Here is a 17,755-nt window from a genome sequence, read left to right as displayed (position 1 = left end):
GCAAACCACGAACAACAAGGACAAATTTAGTACTCCACACACCCCTAACCTGAAAGCTCCATGATCAGGTGAAAACTTATAATTCCATCAATACCAGATTACTGGGGTAGGACCATTAAATATCCTAACTCATCACCAATTATAATCAAACAGAAGACGTATCACAGGAAGAGTATGGGGGGGAGAACCTCTCAGTTCTACCCCCATTGATAACGTTGGATATCATAGCAGAACTGGAACTCACCTCAACCATACTCAATTACTTTCTGCCGCAAATTGACTCATGGACAGGACATGGCTCCCAAGGGCAATCTCCAAAGAAAAGAGCAAGCCCAGCCTCCGTGCAAAATATACCACCTGGACTTGCATTCTGTTTGACAGCTCCATTCTCCCAAACAACAGAATCCACCCTAATGGTGAATAAATCCTACTCTTCCAAATATCCATGGATGGGACATGGTTCCCACAAGCGACTACTCAACAAATTGCTGCATTAACTGCACTGACTTGGACTTATTGATCCTACATTTCCAGCATCAAATGGACCTGGACTTGCTTCTAGAATACTCAATCCTGACCTTCAGACGGAGAATGCACCAAAAACGGCAAGCAGCCCTCTATACATTATATGGCCACTAAAATATGATTTAACTGGACGGGTCCCAGTTCCAATGAGCGACCTCCAAATTGGTGGCAAAACTTGGCGCACACAGACTTCAGAGAAGAGAAGTTAAATCCTAGAATAGACTCAATCCTACTGGTCTATACCAAATGCCACATGGACAAATCGCAGTCTCTGCACGCAGTGCCGTATTGGCGACCTGAGCCAGCTCTCTTGTCTGGCTCACCTTTTCCACCCCTCCCTGGCGGGTGGGGAGTGTAACGGTTCCACCGTCCTCCCCACGTGCCACCCCTATTCTTACTCTCTGGTGGGGCACGGGCATGCCCCATTGCAAACTGGAGCTGTCTTCTCTATCGGCTCCATGTCTCTGCCTTTCCCCCTCCAGTCTTCAATCTACTCCCCCACTCTATCTGCATGCAAGTAAATGTCCCACACAATCTAAATTAAACTAACTAAAATCACCTTCACCCACTACTTTCGGCCTCTCATTCCTAGCGCCTCCCTTCCATGCGAGTGCATAAAGGGTATGTGTGTGTATATATATACATATATATATATACACACACACACACACACACTATAAAATATATATATATATATATATATATATATATATATATATACAGGAAACCCTTGATTAGTGCGGTTAATGAATCCTTGAAATATACCGCACATATTAAAACCGCACCAATCAAACTTAAGAAACAATGGGAATAATTATAATGAATCCTTGAAAATTATGAAATTGTAAAAATATTTTTTTTCTTACTCAATACGTACCTATAATGCACTGCATAGTTCTTAAATTATTAAGGAATAAATTTAAAAAAGATAGTATGATTTAAATTTTATTTTTTGCAAAAAAAACTTATCTAACTTCAATTGAACAGTGGTAGCTTTCTTCCTTTCCTCCATGATTTTGCGATAACAATCAATTTGCTTATCTAACCTTCAAAGAACGTTCATGCTTCTCTCTGCATCTGGATCAATCTCTAGTATGAGTTCTTTTGCTTTTTAAAGTGTATTAAATAGTTCAAGTTTTTTGAATGAAATTTCTTTGGGAGCAAATTGCTTTTCTTCTGCTTCATTTTCATCTTCTTCCTCGTATGCATGTTGATGCTCAATTTCAAGAAGAACGTCGTTACTTAAGTCTTTTGAATGCGATTCCAATAATTCTCTAACGTTTTCTGAATCTACTTCCTCAAAGCCGAGATCTTTTCCAATTTTAGTAATTTCATCAATAACTTTGTTGATAGGATTAATGAAACCGCAAAAATCATTTGCGCATTCAGGCAAAAGATTCTGCCAGACAGCTCTCATGCAGCTGTTCGTCATTTCTTCCCACGATTTGTGTATGTTCTCAACTGCTTCTTTAATATCATAATATTAAAGAAGTTTAATATTAATAATAAAAGAATATGAGTTACCAGAGCAAATTTCAATTTCAGAGTGGTATGGGGTGCTGCTGTCGAGCATTTTGGAGTCGATTCCCATTCATTTAAGTTAGAAGACCCTGGTGAGTGCGTATCACGTATTTGCCGCTTTAGGCGCCGTTGTGAGTTGCCAAGCACCGCAAGAAAAAAACAGCGCACTAATCAAATTTGATAACGCATATATTAAGGGGATAGTATCAAAAAAATTTTGCGCACTAATTAAAACCGCATTGTTCAAAACCGCATTAATCAAGGGTTTCCTGTATGTATATATATATATATATATATATATATATATTTTTTTTTTTTTTTTTTAATGTCCTAGCCACTGAAATCTCAGGAAATTAGGTAGCAGGACCTGCCAGAGTAAATCTTAGTCTACTAGTGTTTCCTGGTCTGCCTCCACGGGGCAAAAGTGGGGGGCAACGTTGGGCCTCAGTAGGGGTCCAGCGGCTAAATGACCAGACGAACCGTACACAACACTACACATGTACAATATCCATACACTTTTGAATCTCTGGCATTTCCAGTAAACTGGCACACCCATCACAATACAAGCAACGCGGAGATAGGGGAAACCCCTGGTGCCGCTTGACACTAAACACACTTTACAGTTTATTCGCGGGGGTTACGTTCATGAGAAATGCCGCGAATACTGAGTTATGGCTTCCATAGTAATAAAGGGGTTCCGTCCCAAAGTATGAAATATATAAGAAAAACTAGTCTAAAATTTTGTCTATGTATGTACCTTCATAATATGACTATGTACATAGACAGTACATAGTGAAATGCAAGCATAAGGCATCAAAATGAAAATAAGAAACAATTTAATATTAAATGTAATATTTATTAGAAATTTCAAAACAAATCTTTCAATCCAGCACCTTTGCTATAGCTAAAAAACTTATCCTACCAGTTCTATCACCAGTTTCGCTAAAGTGTTGATAAAGGTGTTTTGCCTTTTCACGAATGATGAAAAGGGGAATTTTATTTTGAGTTCGGTCTTCTATCCACAGATTTAAAACTTTTTCCATTTTTTCTAATTTAACATCACGAGTTACAGAGCAAATTTTTGAAGCAATTAGCGTGTTTTCACCGACACTACGGCGGATTTTTTCTTTCCGATTTCTTGATTGATCGTACCATTGACTTATTGATTTTATAATGTTTTGCCACTGGCAAGACACTTTCACCATTAGAAATTTTGTCTAATAACTGAATTTTAGTCACTAATGTCATCACTTTTGATCTTTTCACAATTTCCTTGTTATTCGTGGCCATATTTTTGTAGGGGTTAGAAAAGAATTTGTCCACAATAAAGTCACTTTCTTCCTTTAACACACTCGAAAAAGTCTGTTTACACTAACACACTGCAAAATGGTAGATTTTTCACTTTTGTAAGCATATCAATTTATAAATTGATAAATTTATTCAATTTATAAGCATATAAATTAAAAACAAACGACGAAACCTTCCATGACAAGCGGATAACACATACGGAACAAGGATTAGCGAGAAACATCCACGCTCACAATTTTGTAACCCCTCTCCCTCTACCCACTGAGTGCTGTTTTGACCAAGAAAGATAATTTTAGCCACAACCATGTTTTTTATGGCGAAAAATGTTCACGGCACTTTAAAATTCACATTTTTTTAGGTTTCATTTTATATTAAATCAGCGACCGCGAATAACGGGGGTTTACTGTATTTGGATCTTAGAAAGGCTTTTGATACTGTTGCACATGGAAGACTGCTGCACAAATTGGAGCAGTGTGGCATTGGAGGCAAATTGCTGCTATAGATAAAGGGATGATTGAGTGGGAAGAAGACAGAGAGTGGTAATCAATGGACACTGCTCATCGTGGACTAATGTTATTAGTAGAGTCCCCCAGGGTTCAGTGTTGGACCCATTTTTGTTTTCTGCATTTATTAATGATGGTATATCTTGCTTAATGTCCAAGTTTTCAGACTATATGAAGGTCGGCAGGGTTGTTAATGACAGTACGCTGCTGCAACAGGATCTAGAAAGGTTAAACAGATTGGGTGAGAGGTGGCAACTGAAGTTTAACATTGACAAATGTAACGTACTGCATATGGGAAGCAGTAACTCCAGAGTAACGTATCAACTGTGTGGTACTATACTGACAGTGGTAGAGAGTGAAAAAGATCTGGGACTAATTGTGCAGGCAGATATGAAGTTTTCTGAGCAGTGCAGACGGTCCGCAAGAGTAGCCCATGGTGTTTTGTCAATGATATACAGGAAGAATTTTTCTAGCAGGGATAAGGAGGTGATTATCCCCTTGTATAAGACAATGGTGAGGCCACATCTTGAGTACTGTATACAGTTTTGAGGCCTCATTTTAAGAAGGATATAGAGCTGTTGGATTGGTTGGTTGGTTGGTTTTGATTTTATTGGCGCATTAGCTACTAAGGCTATAATGCGCCAAGACCAAGAGCTGTTGGAATGAGTACAGAGAAGGGTAACAAGATTAGTGAATGGAAAAAAGGGTTGCTCTTACGAAGAAAAGCTTAAGTTTTGCAAATTGCGGTGTCGGGAGACTGGGCATCTGCGAGGTGATCTGAGTGAGGTGTATAAAGCCTTGAATGGTTTGAGCATGCTCAATGCTGATGGGATTCTTCCTCTTGTTATTTGGGTTTTTTTTTTTTTTTTAAGCATTAGCAACTAAGGCCATATTGCTCCGGGAATATGCGGCGGTCATTCCTTTGACATTTCTGCATCCTCCGTATCTCCGTATTTGGTGGTGACAGGCTCGAACCCCGGTCTAATCAAGAAGCGTGTGCTATGCACTGCTGCTCCTTCCCATCTGGCTACGGAGACACCTTCCTCTTGCTCAGAATAGTCGCCTGAGAGGGCACAAATTCAAATTGAGGAAAGACAGTTGTAGGATAGATGTGCGGAAGTTTGCCTTTAGCCAGTGGGTGATTGATTGATGGAACAAACAAACTTCCAACTGTCGTAGAAGTTGATGGCTTAAACAGATTCAAGGCAGAACTAAACAAACATTTGGAGCAAGTGGATGAGTGAAATGAAAAGGGTGTAATTGTGTGTGTGTGTGTGTGTGTGTGGTGTTTTTTTGGCTGATGCTATATAAGCTTGCTTTCTTGCATAATGTGCCCTTACTAATGCTAAATGCTCCACAGCACTAATGTCCATGCCTGATTTCCTTTTAAATGGTATTATTATAGTTATTTAAAGAAATGTTTAGATTTATGCTTTACTGAGACATGTCCTCAGAGAAGAAAAACTGCAATTTATGAAAAAGACTATTCGATTTTGGCCTTGTAATCAATGATGCACAGAGTGATAAGAAATGCTTGGTAAGTTATACTGCAGTAAGAAATATAGACAACCACAAAAAAAAAAAAAAAATGTGACATTGTGAATGAAGATTACACAAATATAAAGGGAGTACTGTAATAATAAGAAGGAAGGGAAAATGAATAAAAATAAATTATGTTACATGATACCAACTTATAATACCATTTATATCTGTTCTTTCATTCACTGGATTCCTTTTGATTTTCCACATGTAATTTCAATATAATGCAAAAAACAACCAATATAAAACAGAAAAAGTAAGAAAGAAAGAAAGAAAATTTCTTTACTGTTTTCAAAATTTATATTCTCTTTCAGTAATTCTAACTTTAACAACTCAGCTGTTGGTTCTGTAAAGCCTTCTGGCCAGAAAGACAAACCACTTGAACTTCCCCTGAGAGCATCAGATGGCCGCACTGGAATCCTCTTCAGTGAAGTAGAAGTTCTTGCAGTTGCCCCACTATCCTCAACTTTAACCTAAATAAATGTAGTAAAGCATACTAAAATTAGTAACATTACAGATCCAGTAACATAGGGAACAATTTTGCACTGCACATTTATAGCTGCTCCAAATTTTCCATTACTATAATCACTTACCCTCTTAGTAATAGAGGCATGTGATGCAAGAAAGCAAGCGTATGAGCTTATGTAGCATCAGCCAAAAAAAAAAAAAATTTTACACATCCATTCCCTCTAAAAGTTTGTCCAGTTCCTCCCTGAATTAATTTAAGCTATAAATTTCCACAACGACAGATGGACGTTTGTTCAGGCAATTAACCACCCACTGGCTAAAGACAAATTTCCGGACATCTATTCTACAACTGTCTTCTTCTTATTTGGTTTTTAGGAGCATTAGCAACTAAGGCCATATTGCTCCGGGAATATGCGGTGGTCATTCCCTTGACCTTTCCGCATCCTCCGTATATGGTGGTGACGGGCTCGAACCCCGGTCTAATCAAGAAGCGTGTACTACGCACTGCTGCTCCTTCCCACCTGGCTACGGAGGCGCCCTACAACTGTCTTTCCTCAATTTGAATTTATGCCCACTCAAGTTCATAATCTGAGCAAGTGGAAGAATCCCATCAGAATTCAGCATGTTCAACCCATTCAAGGCCATAGACAGCTCAATCAGATCACCTCACAGGTGCATAGCCTCCAGCTGCTGCAATTCACAGAACTTAAGCCTTTCTTGGTAAGAGAACCCCTTCGTTCCCCTCACCAATCTTGTTGCTCTTCACTGTACATGCTCAAGCAATGCTACATTCTTCCTAAAATGAGGTCTCCAGACCTGTAAGCAGTACTCAAGGCGTGGCCTGACCATTGCCTTATACAAAAGTATAATCACCTCCTTTCCCCTACTAGCAAAATTCCTGTATATCATTGACAATACCCATGACCTGCTGACCTGGCAGCCTGTTTGCACTGTTCAGAAAACTTCATATCTGACTACACAATTACTCCAAGATCTTTTTCATTTTCTACCACCCTAATTGTAATTCCACACAGCTGGTACATTTCTCAGAGGTTACTACTAACCCATATGCAGTACTTTGCATTTGTCAATGTTAAACTTCAGTTGCCACTTCTCAGCCCATCTGCTCAAATTTTCTAGATCCTGTTGTAGCACACTGTTATTAACAACCATGCCAACCTTTGTATCATCTGCAAAATTCGACATTAAGCCTGATATACCTTCATCAATATCAATGATAAATATGCAAAACAACAGTGGGCCCAACACCAAACTCTGGGGGACTCCACTAATAACATTAGTTCACAAAGAGCAGTGTCCAATGATAATCACTCTCTGTCTTCTCCCACTCAACTGTCCTTTAATCCATTATAGCAACTTACCCTTAATACCATACTGTTCCTATTTGTAAAGTAGTCTTCCATGTGCAACAGTATCAAAAGCTTTCCTAAATTCCAAGTATATGATATCAAAATTAGTTTTTGCATCCAGTTCCTTTGTAACCACATCATAGTATCCAATAAAATTTTTCAGACAAGATATTCCCTTAACAAACCCATGCTGTGTCTGAATTATTATTGTAGTCTTGTCTAGATGATCCTGCAATACATCTTTAACCAGTGACTCCATTATTTTCCCTGGAACAGAAGTTAAACTAACTGGTTGATAATTACTCGTGCCACCCTTAGATCCCCATTCGTGAATTGGGGATTCGTTTGTATATCTCCAGTCTGTGGGGGCTTCCCCTGAGTCCAAGGATGCTCTCATAATTATAACTAAGGGTTTACTTATTTCCTTTGCCACCTCCTTTAATATAACTAGATAGATCCCATTCACCCCAGGTCCCTTTCTTATGTTTAACTTCGACAATTTCTCCTCCACTTTGTTCTTAGTTATTACAAAATTATTAAGCATCCTGTTATCCAGATTTATTACAAAATTACAAAATTTTACAAAATTATTAAGCATCCTGTTAAGCATCCAGAAGTTTATATCCATTTGATATAAACTTCTGGCATTTTTCTCCCTTTAAAAAATTCTCACGTGTGAATGTAGAGGCAAAATACTCATTCAGAGTATTTTGAATTTCAGTGCCTACAAACTGCCAGTAGTCTGAATGTAAATGCACTATGGTTGTTTAGTATTACCTTTTTGAAAGAATTATAGTAAACAGCCATTACCAATAAGTAAAAGTCCAACTGCATTTGAATAAGCAAATTATCATAAAACTATTCCTCCCACAACCAATCTTGGATTACACATACCAAACTGTTCAGTTGCATCAAGAAATATCCATATCTGGGAATGATTTGAGAATTTGGGTTCTATTTTACCAGTTGTCTCAATGACTTGAAGTCTTTGTGAAAAGTGGATAGGTTATACCATCTGGCTATTTGTTCATTGGTACTTGGAACAAAAACAGATCTTCCAGGATATTATTGCTAGTTCCAATTACTAATGAATTTGTGAATGGTGGAATATACAGCCTGCAACTTTTAGAATGTTACAACTTGGCATTTCTATGGATGTATAATTGAATACACCTATTTTTCTGAATACTGGGGAGGGGGGGGGGTCTTCTTTTTTTGCATTTTTTTTTTTCCCACAACAACTACTTTGGTCCAATATACCAGTTTGTACAATCATTGAAGAATTTCTGTAATCTCCAACAGATTAAGCACAGACCTCACTGAATGACTAACAACAAAACCTCCACATTGTTGCAGAGGATGGGAGAAATTGTGATTATTCACATAATTAATGAGATCACAACAAGTTCAATTCAAGGAATTTCTTGTCTTCTTTGTGATATACAATATGAAGAAAGGAATAATTATTTTATAAATAAATCCATAAGTTTATGTGTGTTTTGACTTATGACTCTGGTTCTTAATGTGATAATCATCATTAAATTGCTTAGCTAATTATAGAACGTTATCAGTACTACAAACAATAGTTTCAGCCAATGTATTATCAATTTATTCCAATACTGGAAATTCACTGCAGATATAATTTTTATAACTTTTACAGATATAACATAATTCAATATTGTTTAATTGTTTATTATTGTCAATATTCAAGCAAATATTTTTAAAATCAAGGTATTTTTCTCTGATAACAACATGATAACTCGATGAAACATTAACTCCCCTTAAATGATAGTATATCTCTCTATAACCAGTTTAACACTTAGCCTTTTAATCTATAATAATGCAACTTAAATAACAACTTTTCATGAATTAATCAAGATGCTTTAAAATAATAATGAGTTTGCCAGAAAACACATCATTCAAACAGAAACAGTACAATAATCACTTTCATCTCTGCCTGCAGCTATTGTTAGTCTATCAGTCTGTGTATCCCTCCCAAGTTATCAGTTTTCTAAGCTGTCTAACGCTGATTCCAAATCATGAGCAAATATTGTTGCACCCTTTCTATTTAAGTGTATCCCATCCCTGTACAAGCACCTCTCCTGTCAACAAGCACAGACGATGCTGAGAAAACAAGCCTGTTAACAAGTACAGACCATTCTACTCCATTAGCCTCACACAATCTTGCCAGGGCCTAACTGAATCACAATCTTGCCAGGGCCTATCATGCCTGGGCAGAATTGCGGCAACTTTCAAATTTAACCCTAACTCATGAATTTTCTCAACATTGCCCTATACTTGTTAAGCCAGCAGATCACCTACTTTTAAACAGTGGCAGCTCATGACTCTGATGTATGGGCATGCTACTTCTTAAAGTTACATTAAATTGCTTTGGTTATAAGACATGTAAACAGATGGTAATAATAATAATAAGCAGATTAAAAATACTACAAAACATTAACTGGACACGTATCATTAACAGATTTGAGTAATCTCAAAATTTTATTTAAAAATAAAATCCATTCTTCAGTTTTTATTTGGTGAAAATAGATTAACTTTTTCATTCAAGTTTGGTTCACTGTTCAAATCTGCACTGCTCACTCTGCAGTTCCTTTGACTCGTTTTATCACCTCTAAAAAATGCGTATTGGCAACCTGGTAACTAGGCATTGACTCAACTACTAGGGCCAAATGTGGAATTGTGTAGTGCACAGTTCCACCTACAGTTAAACTTCAAAGTTGAAAATGATTTCGTGTTTTTATTCGTTTATTATTGAAATGATTATTGGAAATAGAGGATGAGTATACTATATGTGGGCCCTGTTAATAAAAATATTCATTGTGTTGCATTGTTCTTCACAAAATTTCATATAACTCTGTTGACTGTAAATTTGGATTTAAAAAGCTGGGGGTGCTGCAGTTGTGCAGTGCCTACTAACGAGCCACTCCTGTTTTTAATGTCTAAATTTTAAAGGTATAACCAGCAACTGAGCAGTTTTGGAGATGCAAATTTTAATGAATATTGAGCATGAACAACTGAACTTATTTACATCTGTAAACATTTATAAGAATAAAAGTTTGTATTTGATTACAAATGTAAATAACAGTTCAATTTAGTAAATGTAAACAAATGACAATAAACAAAATATACTGTAATGTTAGTTTTAAATGCATGCCTAGTACAGAATCATTGGGTATATCAGTCAATGCCAGACGTTCACATCTGGTGATTATGGGCTTGGCAAACCCAGGGTTCTGAGCTGGATATCATCATTCTTACCCTTATGCTGCATCAGCCTAAAAAAAAATTTCTGAATTACACATCAGAGAGAGAGAGAGAGAGAGAGAGAGAGAGAGAGAGAGAGAGAGAGAGAGAGAGAGAGAGAGAGAGTGTCAAAAGTAGAAGGGAATCACCAAGAAAGAGAAGAATGATGATATCCAGCTCAGGACCCTGGGTGTGCCAAACCCATACTCACCAGATGTGAGCCCCTGGGGTTTTTGAAGCTTTAGTGGTATTTCTGGTTGCATGCCTTAGTAAACTTCTAGACTGTGTATAAAAAGTTCTGGCATCACATAAAACAAAAATTAAGGCCATATTTTCTGACTTGTTAGGTGTATCCTGAACGAAACTGATGCATCCTCTGAATGGTTTCAGTTTTTTCAAGTACCGTTACAAATTCACTGAACATATGATGCTTTTATAATTTTGGATGAATCCATCTAAAATGAAACGTACTGCAGTGAGTTTATCCATTTGTTTTCTCTGACTTCACATTGCTCTATTATCAAATGTCAAACAACAGAGAAGAAATAAAAATCTCTTACAACTCACACAGGAATGCAATACTTCAATTCCTGTTGCCTCAGTGTTTCACAACCTCATCTAATATCTATATCTATCATCTTTTGAAATGCAGATACATCATTTTTAAGGTCTCTTGCAGGAATAATTTTCAAAAATTCTTGCATTTTGTTTTACTGCTTTTATTAATGGGATCCCTGGGATGGATATTTTATCCATCCCAGGGAAATAATTTCCAACATCATCTGATTGGCTTTCACACTCTTCATCACTTTTGTCTTCTTCCATTTGGAGTTGTGTTCACTTTGACTTATTATCCCCTCCTGACTCAAAACATCTGACCCACTGCTATGCTCCTCTGGATGTATTTCTAATAAATGAAATTGTCATCCTTTCTTTGAATATTTGATTGTGAAAAAATAAATCAGCTTTATTTTCAGAAAATGTTCCTGTGCACATGTAGAAAACATGAGTGAATTAGACAAGCTCACATTATATAAGGAAAGGTACTTTAAGGTATGTTTCACTTCACTTATTTTTATTTTACTTCATAAGTTAAGCACTTATGAAATACTTATAAAAATTGGAATAAGAATTGAACTTACATGACCAGTTATGCCAATGAAAAGGACAAGTGAATGGAAATAAAATACTAGTTTACTAAAATTAATAATTTAATTAATAGTAAAATGAATTGCACTATGAGGGCTTTAAATTGTCGTGATATCTACTTCACTTCCAAAGCAATGAATGACATACACACAAAACCAAAACTGAAAGTTATATACATCTAGCAGACATTTATATTGCCAATACTTCAGACACTAAGAGTAGCAGGTTTATTGGTTGACTTTTGCTGGCCAATTCTGATATGATTTTTTTTTTTTTTTTTTTTAAATGGCCAGACTTTCCTACTAATGCAATCAATGGTGCTGATCAAAAGTTAAAACCAATAAGCAAATTCTAAAATTCAACACCAGGGTAATTCTAATAGATATTTTATTTTTACCATTTATTCGCATTCGCATTTTATTTTTACCATTTATTCGATATTTTATTTGCATGGGTTTTTACCACTGGTGCATCAAGTAGAGCAGGGGTCGGCAACCTGTGGCTCTTTGAACATGTAATTGCGGCTCTTTAACTTTTAGCCTACATGTACGACAAGTAGCAGGTGACGATGTGAATATAGCATTAGTTTCAGCGCGAGCATTTTTGAACATTAACTATATAAAAAATAAATCAAGAAACTGTCTGAACAATGCGAGTCTCAGCATGCTTAAAGATGAAAATTACAGCATACTCACTTGATGTTGAGAGACTCGCTCAAGAAGTTCAGCAAAAAACTCACATTAATTCATATCTAATTGGATGTTCGTTATGTTTTTTTGGTATTAATAAATAAAATTTCAAAAAATATATATACCAATGAGCCAAAACATTATGACCAGTGAGTCGTTATGCAAATCGAAGCAACTGCAAATGAGCTACGGGACACAGTATAAAAAACACCTGATGCTGAGCTCCATTAATCAGTGTTCCTCTTGTTCTTCAGATGGGAAAGGCAATGGACTTAAGCCAGTTTGACAAAGGCCAAATTGTAATGGCCAGACGACTGGGTCAGAGCATATCTGAAATGGCACAACTGGTGGGGTGCTCGTGGTCACCCGTGGTTAATACCTACCGAAAGTGGGCCAAGGAGAGAAAACCCACAAACCAGTGGCGGCAATGTCATGCTTTGGGTGATGTTCTGCTGGGATACCCTAATTCCAGTTATCGATTTGCTGGGCACTCTGACATCTACCACTTACCTAAACAACAAATCGCCAATATGGCTACCATTCAGTGTGTCCGTGCTTATTAATGCTGGGTTAATTTCAGTATAAATTAGTGATTTTAATTTGTGGTACAGCTTGGATTTTCTATAACAAGATTCTTCAGGATGAAGAACAAGTGGCAAGGTTTGTTTCTTGGTTTATGGTTCCACTCATGTGTCTCAACGCATTAATTATTCAACGCCAGTGATCATGTATGCTCACTACTTCACGTGAAAAAAATATTATTTATTTATTTTTTTTTTTACCTTGCTCCACAAAATTTTAGTTTGAAATGTGTTTTTCTTATAATTTGTGCCCTAAATTGTGTCCTCACTTTAAGATAAACTGGATTGGAATCAAATGGTGAAAAACTTTCATTGCAATTAGCTAATTAGAAGCATTATTATCTGTATTCTTTGTTGTCAGACCGCTTGGTCACCATGTGGCATATGACAGGAATATAGAGAGGCGACCAATATAATGCAGTCCACGTCTCTACCTAGCACTTGACTAGGGAGGTGTCAAGTGCTAGGTAGAGACTTAGTGAAACTTAGTGAAATTTCATGCAAAATTATGACTTTGTTTTCCCCCCCTCCTTCAACAATAAACTGTCCATGGTAGGGAGCCACCTTCATCGAAATTCAACTTACAGCCTTCTAAATGTCACCACCGTATTTGTTGTCATCAAAATCCCCCTAAAAAAGTAACCCCATTCTCTCAGAAATATTTTTACATTTGGCTGTTATCCTCGCCCAAAATGACAGAGGGGGATAGCCCAAAACTTGCAGAGCTCATAGCGAGCTTACAAATTAAGCCACAGATTTGTGATTGGCACTATCTGCCACCTCCTTACAAAATCAATCAAATATTATCTGGATCCCGATAATCCAAACTGTTTAATCATCCGGACCCTAGGCAAATGGAGGGTAAAACAGATAGAAACAAGGAGTTACAGAATAATGTGTCAGAATAATGACCCTATAATTGTCGAACAAGTAGAAGAAGGGGAGGAATACTGAACTCGGGCCCCCAACAAAGCGGAAAAACTGCAAACAGATAGTACCAAGGTCAGAAAGGGAAATCCACTCCAGAGGTAAGATTCCTGTATGAATTGTATCAAAACACAATTCATACAGGAATTAACTAATGATTTAAAGACAACAAGAATTAAAACAATAAGAAAAACTAGGAACCTGGGTACAGTCGTAGAGACTGAAACTAAAGAGGAAGCTGCCCAAATAATAACCAACCCCAAGATAACAAATATAGGGTAAAAGTGGAGGAACCAAAAAGGAAAGGACCCTCCATAAAAATCTATGGCCTGGATGCCAGTATGACACCAGAAAACTTAAGCTCAGAAATATATGCCAGGAACCTACAAAGATCCCTACCGGAAACCAACATTAAAAAACAAATAATGCCTAGATTCGCTATCAAACTGGCAACAGGAAACACAAGGAACTGGATTGTTCAGCTCAGCCCTATAGCATGGCAGAAGCCTAGCAAAGCAAACGCAAATCTTTATCAACTGGAGCAGCCATAGATTCCAGGGACATATAGTAGTTCCAAAATGTTACAGATGCTGCAAGTCTCGCCACACTACCCACACTTGCAGCTAAAACACCCCAACCTGTAGTCACTAGTCACTGGAACCAACATGTGCCAACTGTAAGAGTCAGAAGTTAGATGCTTCACACTCAGTTTGTGAAAACAAATGCCCTATTTACATTAAAAACAAGAGTTTAAACCAAGCTAGAATCAATTATGGCAGCACACCATAACCACAATAATACCACAAAACTCAAATTCATCCAACTGATTACATAATGAACAAGGGCCGTAAACGACCAAGTCAGGCTCAAGGCCGGTGAAATTAATGCAGATGTAATCACTAGATCGTATGTATAACTTAGCTTAATTTTCAGCACTCACCTCATGAGGTGAGTGCTGAAAATTAAGCTAAGTTATACATACGATCTAGTTATTACATTACAGCACATAAGGATTCCTTAAAAAATCAAGAGTGCAGATGTAATCATATTACAAGAGGCGTATACCCACTCCAAACTAGTCAGAGGGTATCCCCCCTCAACTACAAACTAATACAAGCAGATGACACCACCCCCGCGGGCTGCAATCCTAATTAGAAATCTTGACTGCAACCAACGTTTCCCACCTGTGCACAGACTGGGCAGCCAGCGCTCAAATTATCACCACACTAGGTGCCCTCTACATAATCTTGCTATACTGCAAACAGATGAAGACATCACCACAGCCACCAAATACCTCCAACACTCTACTAACTTACTAAGAGTGGAAAAAATTTTCATCAGAGTGGACACAAATTGTAGATCCCCAGCCTGGCACAGCCATACCCCCAACAGGCAAGATACTAAGAATGGCCAGAGACTGGAGGAATTTATTACAAGCTCATCCATCGCAGTTCTCAATAAACCAAACCAGCTGCCAAATTTTTGCAACCTCCAATGGGAGGCTACAATAGCTTTTTCTCTTGACACTTGAAACATAGCAGGAAACATCACAGACCGGATGGTCCAGGATGACTGGACCACTTCAGACCATAGAGCCCTGACATTCCAACTCAACAGGAACCTGGGTCGGAAAACTGCTAGCTTGGGGGGGGACTAATAGATTAACAGTAGCCACTGGCAGAGGTGAAAATGATTCTTGCACTGCTTCTACTGGAATGAGCAGCAGCCTGGAAAACAAGATGAATGGTATTCCAGAGACTGCTGGGAGTCATTGCGGTACAAGTAAACACATGGGTTGTGTTAGGGTAGCTAAGAATAGGAACAGGTGCATGAATACTTGCGTATACACCAACTTTTTTTTTTTTTTTTTTTTTTTATGTAAAAGAAAGGTTCTAATACCTCTCGTGTTAAACACGAGAGGAATTAGAACCTGTAGTACTTAGTACTGTGCTTGGATTGGAGGTTTTTTTTTTTTTCTTTTATGAAAACCCCAAACATGAAAGGTATCAAAACCTATAGTACTTAGTACCATGCATGGGTTGGAGGAGAAGTATGGGGGGAGAGGTATGCCGGAAACTTTGCTCTAGAGACTAAACATGGGTTTCACCACTTCGAGCATCCAATAAGCAAAGTGGTGGTATTTCATCGGTTGATGAAAGTCATCTAAGAAGAAAGAAGTTATCTGTTGACATTGGACTTGAACTTCTGTAGACTATAATTTTCAGGAAATACATATGAAGGAAGTTTGTTCCAGGAAACGGCAGTTGAATGAATAAACGAGGAAGATGAAAAGTTGGTTCTGTGAGTATGAAGTTGGACAGTAAATGGATGTTGGCTGGTGGCGGCACGTGTTCGGACTGTTTTGAAAGAGAGAGCAGGAATTATAGAAGCCAATTCAGAAGAACAGTGCCCATGGAAGTATCTGTAGAAAAGGCATGCAGCAGAAACAGTATGTCTATGAGAGAGTGAGTGGAGAGACTCTGTTAGAGATGAATCATTAATTAACCTAACTGCCCTCTTCTGAATGGAATCAAGAAGCCTGAGAGAGGTTTTGGGGGCACCACCAGATGTGGGAGCAATATTCCATGGCAGGGCGGATTTGCGATTTATAAAGAGTGAACAGCTCTTTGGAAGAAAAAGAATGCCGAGTGCGAAAGAGAAAGCCACGTTTTTTAGATGCAGAGGAAGCAATATTTGTGATGTGCTTGTGCCAAGAGAGATTAGAAGTCAGGGTAATCCCCAAAAGAAATATATCATTTTGCCTAGAAATCGTAGTGCCACTAAAGATAAGCATAGGAGCAGAAGAATCCTCTTTGCAAAATATAAGATAAGACTGAGTTTTAGAAGGGTTGAAATCAACTAAGTTGTCTTTGCCCCACTGGAGAATTACCTGAAGATCAGCATTTAAGGAATTGGTAGCAGATTTTCGAGAAATTGAAGCTGATTGAGCAGGCGGTTTCTCAAAATGGAAAGTGGAATGCAATGTGCTATCATCGGCAAAACTATGGATAGGATTTTGAGTCAATGGAAGAAGGTCATTAATATACAAGAGGAAAAGAGTGGGGGAAAGAACTGAACCTTGGGGGGACACCGGCATTAGTGGAGAAGTCAGAAGACAGAGAGCCATCTACCATCACCCTCAGTGAGCGATCAGAGAGAAAACTGGATAACCAATTACTAAAAACAGTTGGCAAACCATAAGATGGAAGCTGGTTTAGAAGACCTTTATGCCAAACACGATCAAAAGCCTTTGAGATGTCCAGAGCAACTACTTGTGTTTCACCGAACCTTTCCATTGAATTAGTCAATAAATGGGTAACATAAGCCAGAATATCACCAGTGGATCGACACTGACGGAATCCATACTGGCGATCGTTGATCAGACGGAAGGTTTCTAGGCAGTTTAAGAGTTGGCAGTTAATTGATTTCTTCAGTTAATTGATTTCTCCATTACTTTAGAAAGAGTAGAAGTAATTGCAATGGGATGATAATTGGATGGGAGGGATTTGTCACCCTTTTTAGGAACGCTGGATATGAGCAAATTTCCAAGCAGAAGGAAAAACACCTTTGGAATAAGAAAGTGAAAAAAAGGTGACAAAGAAGAGGAGTAAGTTCAGGAGCACAGGTTTTGAGAACAAATGGAGAAATACCATCGGAATCTTGAGCTTTCTTAGCATCAAGATTAGTCAAAATCCTTCTGACATCCTTTTGACAGAAGACCACAGGAGGCATTGAATGAAGCATGTCGTAAGGAATTTTACCAAGATCATTAATACACGAGTTGGAAGAAAAATGGGATGCTAGCAGATCAGCTTTATCCTTGGCTAAAGTGACAACAGAACCATCTGGTTTGGACAGAGATGGGAGCAGAGATAGGCAAAAGTTGCAGCCAATAGCTTTTGCAAGAGACC

The 17,755-nt window shown here is 37.9% G+C and overlaps 1 protein-coding gene across 3 annotated transcripts in view; it reads right to left on the bottom strand.

Moving 5' to 3' along the window:
- tst (superkiller complex helicase subunit twister) overlaps positions 1-17,755 on the bottom strand; it is a 522,759-nt gene that overhangs the window by 437,033 nt on the left and 67,971 nt on the right. For all 3 annotated transcript variants that reach the window (XM_090389516.1, XM_090389517.1, XM_090389518.1), the window contains one exon: positions 5,683-5,869. In XM_090389516.1, coding sequence (XP_090245642.1) covers positions 5,683-5,869 — 187 coding nt within the window. The remainder of the gene's footprint in view (positions 1-5,682; positions 5,870-17,755) is intronic.

Source organism: Mastigoproctus giganteus, chromosome 2 (assembly GCF_048544385.1).
Source record: "Mastigoproctus giganteus isolate SK-2022 chromosome 2, ASM4854438v1, whole genome shotgun sequence".
NCBI classification, from domain to species: Eukaryota; Metazoa; Arthropoda; class Arachnida; order Uropygi; family Thelyphonidae; genus Mastigoproctus; species Mastigoproctus giganteus.
This window is presented reverse-complemented; position numbering and strand designations above follow the sequence as displayed.